Source organism: Meriones unguiculatus, chromosome 3, assembly GCF_030254825.1.
Source record: "Meriones unguiculatus strain TT.TT164.6M chromosome 3, Bangor_MerUng_6.1, whole genome shotgun sequence".
NCBI lineage: Eukaryota > Metazoa > Chordata > Mammalia > Rodentia > Muridae > Meriones > Meriones unguiculatus.
In genome coordinates this window covers 13,813,763-13,828,724 of record NC_083351.1, presented here as the reverse complement: position 1 = coordinate 13,828,724, position 14,962 = coordinate 13,813,763, and the positions used below count along the sequence as shown (strand labels likewise).

At 53.6% G+C, this 14,962-nt stretch overlaps 1 protein-coding gene across 10 annotated transcripts in view; it reads left to right on the top strand.

Moving 5' to 3' along the window:
• The window catches only part of Kif17 (kinesin family member 17), a 45,427-nt gene that overhangs the window by 22,284 nt on the left and 8,181 nt on the right, over nucleotides 1-14,962 (top strand). For 2 of the 10 annotated variants that reach the window (XM_060379219.1, XM_060379213.1), the window contains 8 exons: nucleotides 1,165-1,318; nucleotides 2,826-3,313; nucleotides 4,084-4,164; nucleotides 6,512-6,729; nucleotides 7,195-7,426; nucleotides 7,768-8,026; nucleotides 9,191-9,261; nucleotides 11,048-11,168. In XM_060379219.1, coding sequence (XP_060235202.1) covers nucleotides 1,165-1,318; nucleotides 2,826-3,313; nucleotides 4,084-4,164; nucleotides 6,512-6,729; nucleotides 7,195-7,426; nucleotides 7,768-8,026; nucleotides 9,191-9,261; nucleotides 11,048-11,168 — 1,624 coding nt within the window. Of the gene's footprint in view, nucleotides 1-1,164; nucleotides 1,319-2,825; nucleotides 3,314-4,083; nucleotides 4,165-6,511; nucleotides 6,730-7,194; nucleotides 7,427-7,767; nucleotides 8,027-9,190; nucleotides 9,262-11,047; nucleotides 11,169-13,128; nucleotides 14,143-14,962 lie in introns of those variants that run through there. The other 8 variants (XM_060379221.1, XM_021630760.2, XM_060379220.1 and 5 more) reach the window with 8 other exon arrangements.

Here is a 14,962-nt window from a genome sequence, read left to right as displayed (position 1 = left end):
CTTCTCAGTCCATTCTGGTTGGCAGCCGTTCTAATTTCATTTCTGTTGCTGTGAGAAAACACCCTGACAGAAAGCGACCTATGGGAGAAAGGGTTGAATTTTAGCTTACAATTCCAGGTTGCAGCCCATCATTCTGTGGAAGTCAAGGCAGGAACTTTAAACAGGTAGCCCTGTCACACCCACAGTCAAGAGCGGAGACATAGGAACACATGCACGCTCGCTGGCTTTGCCCAGCTTGGTTTTTCTCTACTCTTCTACATTCAGGGCCTCCTGCCTAGGGAATAGTGTCACCCACAGCAGGCTGCATCAATTAACATAATCAAGATAATCCTCAGACATGACCACAAGCCAACCCAGTGTAGACAGTCCCTCACTGAGACCCTCTTCCCAGGTGAGACTAGGCTGTCTAGGTGACAAAGCTAGCCATAACAACAGTCAAGGTGACAACCAACACCCCACCATTCATGAAGCCCTGGGTTCCATACTCAGCACAGAAAAAAAAAAAAAAAAACCCACCACAACAAAAACTTGTTTTTAATTTTAAAACAAGGAGCTGGAGTGATGGCTCAGTGGTTAAGGGCAATGGTTATTGTTTCAGAGGACCAGAGTTCAATTCTCAGCACCCCCAAAGTGGCTCACAGCATATAGAACCCCAGTTCCATGGGATCCAACACCCTTTTCTGGCCCGTGTGCATAGTGTACAGATTTATGCACAGGTAAAACACTCATACAATTAAGAATAAGAACTTTAAACAATAAGAAGAATAAAGAGAGAAAGAAAAGGAGAGGGAAAGGGAGAGGAGGAGGAGGGAGTAAGGAGGTGGGAGGAGGGAGAGGGAAAGGCAGAGAGAAGCCAGGGAATAGAAACGTATTTTGTTATCAGTGGTTTGAGTACCGCTGGGTAGAAACGTGGCTAGATGAGGAAAGGCATTCATGGCAGAGTGTGGTGTGGAAGAATTAGACTGAAAACAGTCATGAGAAGCGTTAGTCTATCACAGCTGCACGGACAACAGTACAGAGGGGCTGTCTGTCACCCCCATGTGACAGAGGGACTTTCCCCTCATTCTCTCCTGTGTTGTCTGAGTATCCAGAACTGGAGGTCAGTTCTGAAGGCCGGTTCTGAGTAGAGGTGACTAGCCACCCCTGTGTCCCCCACCACCCCAGGAGTATGAGGAGCGCCTGGCCCGCCTGAAGGCTGACTACGAGGCGGAGCAAGAGTCTCGGGTCAAGCTGCAGGAGGACATCACTGCCATGCGCAACTCGTACGACGTGAAGCTGTCCACGCTGGAGGAGAATCTGCGCAAGGAGAAGGAAACAGGTGCGCTCTGCCCCGGGGCAGCATGGGAGTCCACCTCCTGCTTTTCCTTTCAGTGACAGGTGTGTAGAGAGGTCTCTGCATGGTAGGCTCAGGTCTCTCTGATCCAAACAGTTCAAGCCAGGCAGGTACCACAGTTACCCTCCCCTTATAGATGAGGAAATGGGCCCAGAGTGGATGGGTAACTTGCCTTTGACAGCTGGGGAAGTGGAGTCAGGATTGGAATCGAGGCAGTCTGGGCCCAAAGCAATACTATCTCTGGTGCTCTGCCCACAAGTTGGGCCACCTCTGTGGGCTTATTAGTGAATAAAGGGTCCCATGTTTGAGAGGCTGTCCTGTCCCAAGTTTTTACATTTGCTAGTCACTTACTGTTGAGCCTGTCTGTAGTTACAATTCTGGAATTTTGGTGCCTTTAAAAAAAAACACAGAAACATTTTAAGAATGTGCTTTCATTTTAATCCCAGGTGTAGGAATATGGACTGCTTTGCAGCAGCTGACTGGGATTTGTTTCATGCTCTGGTGAGGGCATGATTTTGCCAGCTGCAGCTAGTTTCTGTGACTGTGTGACACTGGGAATTCTGGGGACTTTTCAGAGGGTGTATAAATAAATGCTAGGGCCCCAAAGGCGGGGTGGGTTGTTGGTTGGTTGTTGGTTGCTGTTGGTCATGGCTTGTAAAGTAGCTGTGCATGAAGAAGAAACAAGACAAAGATCCCTGGGCAGTGGTGGTGCATGCCTTTAATCCCACGGCTTGGGAGGCAGAGACAGGTGGACCTCTGAGTTCAAGGTCAGCCTGGACTATAGAGCTGGACAGCCAAGGCTACACAGAGAAAGACCTACTCAGAAAAAGAAGAAAAAGGAAAGGAAAAATGAAAAGGAAATGAATGATGGATAGAGTGTAAAATAAGGTTTACAGGCCTAAACTGGGAACAAAGCCCTGTCCAAATGGGGAAGAGAGACCCTACTGCTAGCAGACACCCCGAAGAAGAAGGAAGCATGGCTTCTAGCATCTTCTGTTATTCACAGTCCCTCAGTTTGAATACTGAGATCGCCGCTGTTTGGTTTCTGGAGCTCTAACATGCATCCAGCTTTCGTTTTCTTCCAGAGCATCTGGCAGAGTGGTGGACAAGAGCCCTGATCTGCACTCGAGAAGGATCTTAAGGGTCTTAGCTGAGGGGTTATACCTCAGAGAACCTCAGCCTTGGGGGCGCAGTGAGACACACAGGGTGGCCTGCTCACACGGAGGGAGGGACCGTTCAGCCAGGGTGGCCATGGCCAGGGCCAGGCCGTTAGTGGCTGAGGAGTCAGAGAATGGAGAAGCCTCGCTGCTGCTCGGGGATGGCTTCCTGGGAGAGGGGCTGAAGGCAGGGTCAGGCTCTGGAGAGAAGGCAGCAGGGCAGGGATGGGTGACATGGGATGTTCAAGGTTCTGACTCAAGGTGGTCTTTGAAGCACAGGGGGTGTAGGGCCACCGTCCCCTTGGGAGACTGTCAGACATTCTTGTTCTTTGCAGAGGCGGTCCTCAAGGCAGAAGTCCTCTATAAGACAGAGGTCATGTCCAGGGCCGAGTTAGCCAACGGCTCCGAGTACTCCCCTGCTTTGCAGTACGACACGGCAGTGAAGCCCACCATCCTCTCCATGCCTGAAACGCTGCCCAGCGACGAAGTCGCCAAGAGCCAAGCCTCCCTCCCATTTGAGGAACTGCCCCGGGTGGAGCCCCCCAGGTCAGAGATCTCTTTGGAGTCCAATGAGCCATCCATCCTTGAAGACTCCTCCATGTCAGAGGCCTTCCCCAGACCAGAGGAGCTTTCCAATGTGGAATTCTCCATGCCTGAAGGGCTGGCTGAGGGCAGGTACTTCTCTGATGAGTACCTCGGCCCGGAGGCTGCTGCATCTCCACTGGGGGACGAGCCACCACTGGAGCCCCCCCTGCGGATGTTAACAGGCCTGCGGGACCCCTTTGCTGATGTGGAGGCAGACGCCCCCCCGGCCCCCAAGCAGGTAGCGAATGTCCTGTGGGGCAGGCAGGGTGGGCTGGGAGCACAGAGGTCACGTGTGCACAGGGCTGCTGACCTCTGCTGCTCGGCAGTGTCCACCTTTGTCCTTTATGACTCGGTGGCCTGTTTGGGGACTCTGTGGTCTGGGAAGAAGATACTCTGGCAGAGACTACTAGGAAAGCTGGGTTGGGGGACCTAGGTTATGTAAGGTGGGCACCTGTTCCTTTGGCAGGAAGGATGGTGAGTTGCTAGGATGCCATAGCCATCCAGAGCCCCTGCCTAAGAGAGCTAGGGAGCCGGGGTCTCCCCACAGGGCTCGGCGTTCCTCCCCCGTCCCTTCCCGACCAACCTCATGTCCCTTCCTGTTTAAGAAAATGTTCCTCTTTTCTCCCCACTTTTCCCCGTTTCCCTCATGTGAGCACATGTGTGCACATCACATCGCACACATGTAACGGCACAGGCCTCTGAAATCCCAGCTCCCGCTTCTATCCTAGCTGGTGGCACAACAGCGGCCATTGGCCTCTCTAGACCACAGTTCCCTCCTCCAAACAGTGGAGGTGGCGGCTTGTGCTGGGCATGGGATAACACAGAGTGAATCCTAGGACACCACAGGCACTCACCTGTGTCCTGTCTTCCTGCACTCACCTCTTCACCCATCCAGTGGGGGGTCAGCAGCCCCCGAGGAGGTGAAGTGGGTGTCAGGGCAGGGAGAAAGTAGAGGGGACTTCTGGCCAAAATCATCCCTTCTTTTCCTCACCCATTTCTTCCCACAAGCAGCCATCCTCCAGGGACCTGCTGGAGCCCAGTGACACCAAGTCGGAAGTTGAGGTGGCTGACAGTCTCCTGCTTGGGACTGTGAGTACCTGCCTGGCCCTCCGAGTGCCTGGCCCAGCTGTCTGACTTGTGCTGTCCCTTGGGACTAGGTCTCCTTGCCTCCCCCATCCCCAGGCAGGGGTCCCATGGCTGAGCACTGTTTAAAAGGAGGGCTACCACTGGGTGCCTGGGTGATGTGAATAAGAGGCCTTCTGCAGACGGGGGCTTTGGAGGCCCTTGTCTTAAAGGAGCGAAGGCAGGTGTGCCCAGAGGACTAGGGCTGCAGGAAGGCCTGGCGCTCCTAAGGCACTGTCAGGGACCTCCTGTAGGCCTGTGGTACCCAATTTGGATACCCTGTGTCCTCTGCTTGGGACAATGCTTGCGACAAGGGGAGAGAGAGGAGGCCTCAACATCTCTTTATATTTAGGGAGAGCAACAATAAACTTGTGAGCCTCCAGGAAGGGGGTGACGGTAGGTACTAGACAAAATGATGGGAGGCCCCAACTAGGAGGTGAGGAGGCAAGGGGAGAAGCTGGGAAGCGTTTATTTATTATTTATACAATGTTCTGTATGTATGTACATCTGCAGGCCAGAAGAGGGCACCAGATCTCATTAGAGATGGTTGTGAGCCACCATGTGGTTGCTGGGAATTGAACTCAGGACCTTTGGAAGAATAGCCAGTGCTATTATTAACCTCTGAGCCATCTCTCCAGGCCCTGAGCATTTCCCCCTTTTTTCTTTCTATCTTCTTTCTTTCTTTTGCAGCTTTTTATTCATTCATTCTGAATTCACATCGTGCACCCAATCCCACCACTTATCTCCCCATCCATTCATATCTGCCTTCTGACATTGCAACCCACATGCCCCCTCAAAAAAAAAAAAAAAAAAAGAATCAACAAAAAGAATCAACAAAAAAATAACTTGCTATGGAAGCTGCAGTGTGCCGCACAGTCTACCCTTTTGTTCACACTTCTTTACTTGCAAATGTTCATTGCAGAGTCACTGGTCTGGTTCCAGGCCTTTGGCTTCTGCTACACGGTCAATACTGGACCCTCACCAGGACTCCTCTCGGCTATCCTATCGCTGCTCTGTGTCGTGGAGATCCCGTAGTTTTGGCTCTGTAGGACCAGCCCCTTCACTCACTCAGGTCATAGATGGGGTAGATGCTGGGGTGGCCAATTCAAAGCCCTGGATCTCGGCCTGGGAACTAGCCAAGCTGGTCAGCCCGCCAGCTCTCCCGAATCCACGCCACTAGGGCAAGCTCTACTGGGCTCCCCAGCCAGGCTGTGGGGCCAGCTGGCTCAGACTCATGCCCTTGGGACCAGCTGACTTGTGTCCCCCCACCACCACCAGGGCCAGCTCTGTTGTGCTGTCCAGGTGAGGTGTGGGCTCCAGTCTCAGAAGTGCTGCAGCCAGTGAGGGGCAGGGCCAGCAGGAAGAGCATTTCTTTCCAAAGACTTTCTCAACAAGATGCCCAGGCCCCCAGAGGGGCATGAAGGCGGACAGGTGGGGTGCAGAGGATACTTAGGAGAGGGCGGGAAGAGGCCGCAGCCAGGGAGGAGACCGGAGTTGCCTGTGGATGAATTCCATGGGCAGCAATGGAAGGTTCTAGTGAGGAGAGGGATGTTATGCTCAGTTTATACTTTTCAGAAAATTGTCCTGCTTCTTTGGTGACTGGATTGGAGCGCTCAAGAGAGGGGACTGCGGGCCCACTTGGGGTGCTGGTGAAGATAACTATACTAAGAATTAGTTTGAGTGCAAAAAATATTTTTTATAGCTTGCTACAGGTTGCTATAGCTATAAAAATTGCTATAGCTATTTTTTATAGCTAGCTATATTTTTTTATAGCTTGCTATAGCTTGTGTCCCTATTCTGTTAAATCCTAATGTTCTGCCCTCTGAACATGTGCATGTGTGTGCATGTTTTGCATGTATGTGGGCCCATGTCTGCGGGTGCACATGTGTGCACATACATGTGGGGGCTTGATGTTGGAAATCACCCGCGGCTGCTCTTAGCCTTGTTCGCTGACACGGGGTCTCCCCACCAACCTTAGGGCTCACCCACAAGGCTGGTCTCAGTAACCAGTTTGCTTTAGGGTCCCCTGCCTCCTGCCTCCTGAGGCTGAGGTTACAGGGAATTTACGTGGGTTCTGGGGGGGGCTGAACTGTAGTTCTCACGTTTCCAAGTGCTGTAGCCACTGAGCAGTCTCCCCAGCCCCTGACACACGGGACTTTTGGAGCACGCTGGGAGCTCAAAGCTTTTCAGATTTCTGTGCACGTTGGGTTTCAGACTTTGGGATTAGGGATGTTCAGCCTACATGTCTGGGGCGGGAGTGGACTGTGCGGGGTCATTCATGTCTCCTTCCCATCTCATTTCCCTCTGTGTCCAGGAGCCTGATCTAGGCTTGAAAGCGGCCCAGGAGGCGGCGTCGGAGGCAGAGACTGGTGTGTGGATGGAGTCTGAAGCCCACGTGGCCCCGGTGGCCGAGGTGGCCCAGTCTCAGCCCTTGCTGGCCATGGCAAGCATGAGAAGGGAGAGCGTGGGCGTGGAAGTGGGTGTGTTGACTGACGAGCTTCAGCCAGTGGATCAACAGCGGGTGCTGGCTCGGTGAGCACCCGGGGTCAGGCGTCAGGAGCCTTAGCGGGTGATGGGAAGAAGCCCCAGCCAAGGCTGGAGGTTGAGGAGTTGTGGCCCCCAGCGGGGGTGAGGTGAAAGCCCCTCTTACCCTCTACTGAGCTAGTGAGCACACACCAGGCCCCTCCTCCGCCGTCAGAGGGGCAGTGGGGCAGGGGCGGTCGCCCCTGCAGGCCAGGCAGGCAGAGCTGTGACCAAGAGCCACCTGGAAGCCGGATTTCCACTCAAGTGCCCCGCTGGGATGTGGCTGTTCCTTAACAGACTAAAAACTGTTGAGCACCATCCCCGTGCCGATGGGGTACCGCCATGAGCTTTAGCTCTTTGCACCTCAGTTTACCACTCTGTGAAGTGGGTGGTGGCGAGCGGGTGGCGGGTGCCGGCCGACCAGCGGGACCGTGGCGCTTGCTTCCTCCCCTCCCCGCCCCTCCGGGGCCGCAGCTTGCAGTTGCTGGAGCAGCAGGTGGTTGGGGGTGAGCAGGCCAAGAACAAGGACCTGAAGGAGAAGCACAAGCGGCGCAAGCGCTACGCCGACGAGCGCAAAAAGCAGCTGGTGGCCGCGCTGCAGAACTCGGACGAGGACAGCGGCGACTGGATGCTTCTCAACGTCTACGACTCCATCCAGGAGGAAGTGAGGGCCAAGAGCAAGCTGCTGGAGAAGATGCAGAGGAAGGTGAGGCCCCGCCGGGCTCAGGCCCCTGCTCGCAGGCAGCTGCGCACCCCGTGTGCGCCCTCTACGTGCTTCTGATGCTCCGGAAGAAATGTCTGAACGGGGCCTGGCGGCTGAGGCTGGGACGGAGTGCCTGAAGCGTTTTGCGGGTCTGGGGATACAGGAGGCGCTCATTACTTGCTGGGAGGGAGGGTGGCGCGTACTGGGTTAAGGCTCAGAGGGCCGGGCGCAGCGTCGGTGGGAAGGGAAGAGCTGATGGAGCAGGTGGTGAGCGGCTGCCGGGGCCGGGCAGGTGCTGAGCCGCCTTTCCCTGCTCGCCACCTGGCACCCATCCCTTGGCTCAGCTCCGGGCCGCCGAGGTAGAAATCAAGGACCTGCAGTCAGAGTTCCAGCTGGAGAAGATCGATTACCTGGCCACCATCCGCAGGCAGGAGCGGGACTTCATGCTCTTCCAGCAGCTCCTGGAGCAGGTGCAGCCGCTCATCCGCAGGGACTGTAACTATAGCAACCTGGAGAAGATAAGGCGGGAGTCGAGCTGGGATGAGGATAACGGCTTCTGGAAGATCCCGGATCCCATCATCCTGAAAACCAGCCTCCCAGTAGGTCAGCTGCCCCGCTGCCGCCCCCACCGGCTCACCCCTGCCCCTACCTCTTTGACAGCTGGCCGCCTGGCAGAGGGACAAAACCTGGCCTCTTCCTGCAATCAGTGGGTGCATCACACGCGGTACCCCTGGGGACCCAATGCGTTGGGGCTCTGAGAAAGTGTGCTATGGAGTCAGACAGGTGTGTGTGTGTGTGTGTGTGTGTGTGTGTGTGTGTGTGTGTTGGGGTGACCTCTGTGGAACTGACAACATCTGTGACATAGAGATGATGAAAACCCGTTTCTTAAAGTTGCTGTGAGGCCTGCGGTATGCTCAGGCGTGTAAATGGCTTAGAGTGCTGCCTGCTCCAGAGTGGGTGCCTGCTTCCGTCACTGCTGCCGCTCCATCCTTGCACAATCCCACAAAAGGGTCGCGACTAAAACCAGATTTCAAAACAGGGCACAGTCATACATGCCTAACATCCCAGCATTTGGGAGGTGGAGGCAGGGAGACCAGAAGGTCAAGGTTATTCTTGGCTGCACAGAAAGTTGGGTTTACAAGGGACCCCACTTCAAGAACGAAGCAAAACAGGTTGGAGGGCTGGCTCAGTGTCTAGGAGTGTGTGCTGTTCATGAAGAGGACGAGAGTTTGATTCCCCGCACCCTGCAAATGGCAGTTCACACGGCTAGTAACTCCTGCTCCAAAGGGATCTGGCATGCACCTCTGGCCTTTGTGGGCACCGGGCAAACACACGCTGCACATAGACACATGCAGACAAAACACTCACATGCAGGAAATAAAGATAAACTGGTAAATAAAGCCCCCAAGACCAAAATAAAGGTGTGTGTGTGCGTGTATGTGTGTGTATGTGTGTGTGTGTTCCTGTACCCCCCTGTGTGGCACCCTGAAGTCCTCTTCCTGGTCAGCGTCCAATTAAAACTCCAGCCAGCTCCATTTCCCATGAGCTCTGGGGCAGCAGGCTCCCCCAGGCCTACGCACCCAGTGCCTGGCTAGGAGCAGTCACGTGGCTTCCTGTCTTGGGGTCCTCTGTTGTCTTCATCCCTTGGCTGGGCTGTGAAGAGTCCCATTCCTGGCCTCCAGCCAAGCCTACCCCCCACCTCACCCCGGCCAAGGCAGCTCCCTCTGGCTCCCTGTGAATGGCTCCTCAGCTTCTGTTTTCTCATAGCAGTTTCAACTGGGCCACAGAACAAGACAGCCCGCAAAACCTCTGCAGCAGACAGTGGCGAGCCACACATGGTAAGGCCCGAGGTGGAAGGGAGGGAGAGGTGATGGGAGGTGGCGGTGAGGGCAGAGCATGGGGTTTGCCCACAACGTGCTGTGGGTCAGTGAAGTCGCAGGTTGCTTTTGTCTTGCTTGGGGACTAAAGCCATGTGCTGAACCTGGACCTTTTCCCACCACTATATAGGCACCTGGCCCCTCAGGTAGTCCCTCATTCAAAAGTACAGAACAAAGAGAGAGAGTCTGTTCCAACCCAACACCTGCTCAGGCAGCTCATGGTGACAGTCTGCAACTGTCTGGTGCCAGCCATAGACTGTGTTTACCTCAGTGGCTTAACTTCATAAGAAAAAAAAATCTTTAAAACCTTTTTAGCCTGGGCCTACGGAGAGGTTAGGTCAGAACACTTTTAGTCCCAAGCGGCAGATGCCAAACAGCCAACACAAAATAGAGACATCACTGATCCGTGTAGGTGGATCAATTTCAAGCATGGTTGGGTCTAGGGGCTCAGGCAGGGTCCTGTGTCTGGCCTTTCCTTGTGTCTTTGTGGCTAACTTCTGGGTTTCTTCCTATGGTGGGGGGGAGGGAGGGAGAGGATGGAGGGCAGGGAAGGCTACTGGCAGTTAAGATACAAAAGGAAGAAAGGAAGAAAGCTATTTAGCATCCTCTAAGCTTGTGGCTCGTTTCTTTTTCCTTTTCTTTTCTTTTTGGTTTTTGAGACGGGGTTTCTCTGTGTAGCTTTGGCTGTCCTAGACTCACTTTGTAGACCAGGCTGGCCCCAAACTCACAGAGATCTGCCTGCCTCTGCATCTCCAAGTACTGGGATTTCAGGCATGCGCCACCACACCCAGCTAAGCTTGTGGTTCTTAACCTGAGGGGTTGTGACCCTTTTGGAGGTCAAACGACCTTTTCACCAGGACCCTATATTAGATATCCTGCCTATCAGATATCTACATCAAGAGTCATAACAGTAGCAAACTTAGTTATGAAGTAGCAATGGTTGGGGGTCACCACAGCGTGAGGAGCTGTATGAAAGGGTCACAGCACTAGGCTGAGAACCACTGCTTTATGTCATCCTTACGTCAAAGCTTGTGGAAGGACTGAGATTGGCTCTGCCTGATCACAGGCCTACTCCTGGACCGGCTCCTATGTTCAGGAAGATGTAAATCTGTGATTGGTCCTAGTCTGGGTCCTACATCTGGCTCTGTGGAGTCTCTCCCCACCTGGCAGGAGGAAATAGTTACCCAGTGCCAAAGATTCAGAGTGAGGAAAACAGGCTCATCATAGCAGTTTCGAAAAAGAATCTCCCAGGGGCTTGTGAGATGGCTTAGTGGTTAAGAGCACTGGCTGTTCTTGCAGAGGTCCTGAGTTCAATTCCCAGCAACTACATGGTGGCTCATGACCACGTGTAATGGGGTCTGATACCCTCTTCTGGCGTGCAGGTGAAAAAGAACCTTCCCGGGAGAGGGGAGGAGAAGTGTTGGCCACAGAAGTAGCTGACAGCAGAGTTTCCCCACACCCTTCCTGGCTGTGTGTACATGGAGGGTTGGGGTGAAGTCTCTCTCACCCTGGCCCCTGGTGAAGGGGGAGGAACACATACTCCCCCTCTCAAGAAGGGAGGGAGGCTGTGACTTCCCTGGTCCAAGCTACCTGGGTCCCTTCCCTAGGAGTCCTGGGAGTGATGGAGCCCAGAAGATGCCCAGCACAGCCTGCCGTCATCCATCCCCTAAGCTCCTGAGTCCAGGGCAGAGCCCCTAGCGTCTGCACAGATGAAGGGGCTGTCACTCACACGGTTCTGAAATCTCAGCAGGAGGAAGACCGGTATAAGCTGATGCTCAGTAGAAGTGACAGTGAGAATATTGCTAGCAATTACTTCCGGTCGAAGCGAGCCAGCCAGATCCTCAGCACGGACCCCATGAAGAGCCTGAGTGAGTGTCCTGCTTCCCCTCCTCCACACCCTCTGGGAAATATGCATGGGGTGATTTTGAATTCAGGCACACACACAAAAAACTTTCCTCAATTTCCTTGGCTATAAAATAAAGGGCATGACACCCACTTCTCAGGATTAGAGGAGGTGAGCTGGGGAAATAGGGCCACATAGTAGGTAACTCTGATAGTCAATGCTTATTACTACAATGAGTAATAAGCATTGTAGTAGCTGAGAGAAGCAATTTAGAGGAGGAGTATTGGGAGCGTGGCTCAGTTCGTAGGATCCTTGCCTGCCACGCACAAAGCCCTGGGTTCAATCCCCAGCACTTCGTAAAATAGGTTCCCGATGCTTGCCTCTAATTCCAGCACTTGGGGAGTTGGAGGCAAGGGGTCAGAAGTTCAAGGTCACCTTTGGCTACATACAGAGAGTATGAGGCCAGTTAGTGAGAGCCTGTCTCAAGAAAAGAAGATTGAAAGATTGGTGTGGCTCACAGCCTCGGAGAACTTACTGCTTGGGTTGAGACTGAGCGGGACACTGTGGCGGAGGAGAGTGCTTACTGCTCACATCGTGATGGCCCGGGGAGACAGCAAGCTCTTGGTAGGGGCTCTCTCCTTTTGCCCTTTTGGTCCATCCAGGCCTCTAGCCTACTATATGGAGCTGCTCACCTCAAGGCTTGTCTTCCTTCCTCATTTGTGACCCCAGAGACTGCTCTACTCTGAACCTGGCCAGACACAGTCTCTCAGGCTAACCTTCACGTGTGTGTGTGTGTGTGTGTGTGTGTGTGTGTGTGTGGTGTGTGGTGTGTGGTGTGTGTATGGGCTCAGTGGTGAATAGGACCCGGGTTCAGTTCCCAGTACCTACGTGGTGGTTCACCACCGTCCATAACTGCTGTTTCAGGGGATCCAGTGCCCTCTTCTGACCTCCCTGGGCACTGCACACATGTGGTACACACACATGCTCGCAGGCAGAGACAGTCATGTACATAAAATAAATCTAAAATTAGTGTTTAAAGATTAACCCTCACATTACTCAGTTCATGGTTTGTCTGCCTGAAGAGAGAGGGTCTGTTTTTGACACAGGAGCTGGCCCTCGCACAGGGGTGCCGGATCAGGCTTTCTACTTTGGCTCTCTCAGAATCTGTTATGGTAACCCAGAGGAGGCTATGGCAAGGTAGCAGGATAAAAAGGTTCCCAGAGCAAAACAGTGCCGATAATTGAAAAAAAGAAAAAAATCACTTCATTCTCGTCTTAAAACTAAGGGTGGGTGAGGTGGCTCACAGAGCGGAGGTGCTTGCAACCAAGACTGAGAACTTGTGTTCATGCACCAGGCCCCGTGTGGAGAAAGGAAGGGGACTTACTCCCACAGGTGTCGTCTTACCTTTACACAGGCACTGTGGAATAAGCAAGCAAGCAAGCAAATAAATGGGATAGAATTTTGGGAAAACAGAACTCACAGGGCATCCAGTAAAATATGTTAGAAGCAAACCTGAGGGCTGGAGGGATGGCTCAGTGGATAAAGCGCTGGCTCTCTTGCAAAGGGCCAGAGTTTTTAGTTCCCAGCACTGCGGCAACTCCCAACCTTCTCTAACTCCACTTCCAGGAAATCCATCCAGTGCCCTCTTCTGACCTCTGTGGGCACTTCACACAGTGCACAGACATACATGTGGGCAAAACCCTCACACCATATTAAAAAAAAAAAAAAAAAAAAAACTTTAACAATGGACATTTTTTTTTTAATTTCAAAACTGGAATCAGAAACCGAGCAAGTGAATTTGTGGGTGGGAGAGGGAAGAACTGAGAATGCATTGAGGGCCTAACACTGCCCAGGTGACAGATAAGGAAACTGAGGCTCAGGAGCCAACACTGGGTAGGAAGTGCTGGGCTGGGCTGGTGCCCAGGCTTGTCTGCCTTAGGTAGGGCTGTCCTGGCTCACCAGTGTCCTTTGCTTCTTCTCCATAGCGCATCACAACTCACCGCCTGGCCTCAATTCCCCTCTGAGCAACAACTCTGCCCTGCCGCCCACCCAGACCCCTGAAATGCCCCAGCCCCGGCCCTTCCGCCTGGAGTCCCTTGACATCCCCTTCTCCAAAGCCAAGCGAAAGAAAAGCAAAAGCAGCTTTGGCGGTGAGCCTCTGTGATCCAGCTGCCTGCTGCTACCTGCCTTTAGGCTTCCAGAAACTTCCAAATCCTCCCCCGTGAAACCCCACCAGGGCCTCCTCTCCCCTCCTCCACAGTGTCTCCAAGCCCAAGGGGATCTTAGCCCTGGGAAGACACACTCCCTTCCCTGTTCCCTAGAGAACTCACTCTGCCTCAGGGCCTGAGCTCTGTGGAAGTTGGGCTATCCTTCTCAGAGAAAAGCCTGCTCCAGCTGTTCGCAGCAGCCAACGTTCCCACTGACTTTCCTGCCACAGAGCCTACACAAGCCAGTGTGGCTCTGCCTCCATGGGCTCAGATGCCCTGGACCGTCACAAGCACCCTCAACACTGGGCACAGAAGCGGCCACACGGACAAAGCCCAATATCTCGGTGACTTAAGATTTGGGCCTCTGTGTGACTGGCCCCTCCCAAAGGAACCTGTGCGCCACAGTGCACACAGATGGAGACCTGGAGCCAGCTGCTATGCCTGGCTTACCCCTGGTTGGACCGCAGCCCTGAGAAGGTGCTTCACAGTAAGCTGCCCAATAAACTGCCTTTTAGAATAAGCTCCCCTCCCCAGCCCTCCGCTTCGTCCTGGGGCCTACGCTGCTGTCCTGGAGAGAGGCTGGCTACTGCTTGCAGCAGCACTAGGGTTCCTGTTGACAGCACAAGTGACTATAGAAACAGAACCATGTCTTGCTGAGGCAGAAATGGTTTGGGTTGCGTGCATTCTCAAGTGCGCATGCGTGTGTGCGTGCGTGCATGTGAGTGAGTGAGTGAGTGAGTGTGTGTAGATCAGAAGGCAACCTCAGGTATTACTCCTCAAGCACTTTACAAATCAAGCTATCTCACCCAGCCTGGGTCTTTTTCTTTTCTTTTTGATACTGATTTGTCTAGTTAGTTAGTTAGTTAATTAGTTGGTTAGTTGGTTGGTTGGTTGGTTGGTGGGGGCACATGTGCCGTGGTGTGCCTTCTACCACGTGGACCCCAGGGATTCAATCTGGGTCATCAGGCTTGGCAGCAAGTATCCTCACCTACTGAGCACCCCCCCTTATTTGCCCCCCACCCCCATTTATTACCTGTGCCTGATTTGGGGAGCATATATAATGAACCTTTGATGTGGGGGTGAAAGGAAAGCCTGCAGCAGGATCTTCTCCCCTTCCTCTGTGGGCGCTAGGGCCTGAACTTGGGCTTCTGCAGCACGCACAGTTACACCTCTCCCGCCTGGGCCTGGGTCTGGACAGTCTTCAGGGGCCTGAACTGGAACTGGGTGTCCTGACACAGCCAGAAATGAATCCAGGTTGCCATGTTGGCCCTCCCCTTGGTATTCCAGGCCTGACCTGTGGTGGGCCCACAACCAGGGAGCTGAGGGGTCCTGAGCCACCTCTGTCAACAGGAGTAGTGAGTACTTCATGGTATTCCATGAAGGGTTAGAGAGAGAGTGTGCTAGCCCTCTACTTAGCTAGCGCTCCCATTCTGCTCTCCTCCTCATATCAGTGACTGTAGTAGGCCCAATGTCCCTGGGTTCACTGAAGAAGCCAGGGCAGAAGGTGAGGCCACTAAAGGCCACAGCAACAGAACCAGTCAGGGGAAGCCAGCTCAGGTTTTTATGGGAGCAACGCTCCACCCACCCCTAAGAAGGGTGGGGATAAGGGGGT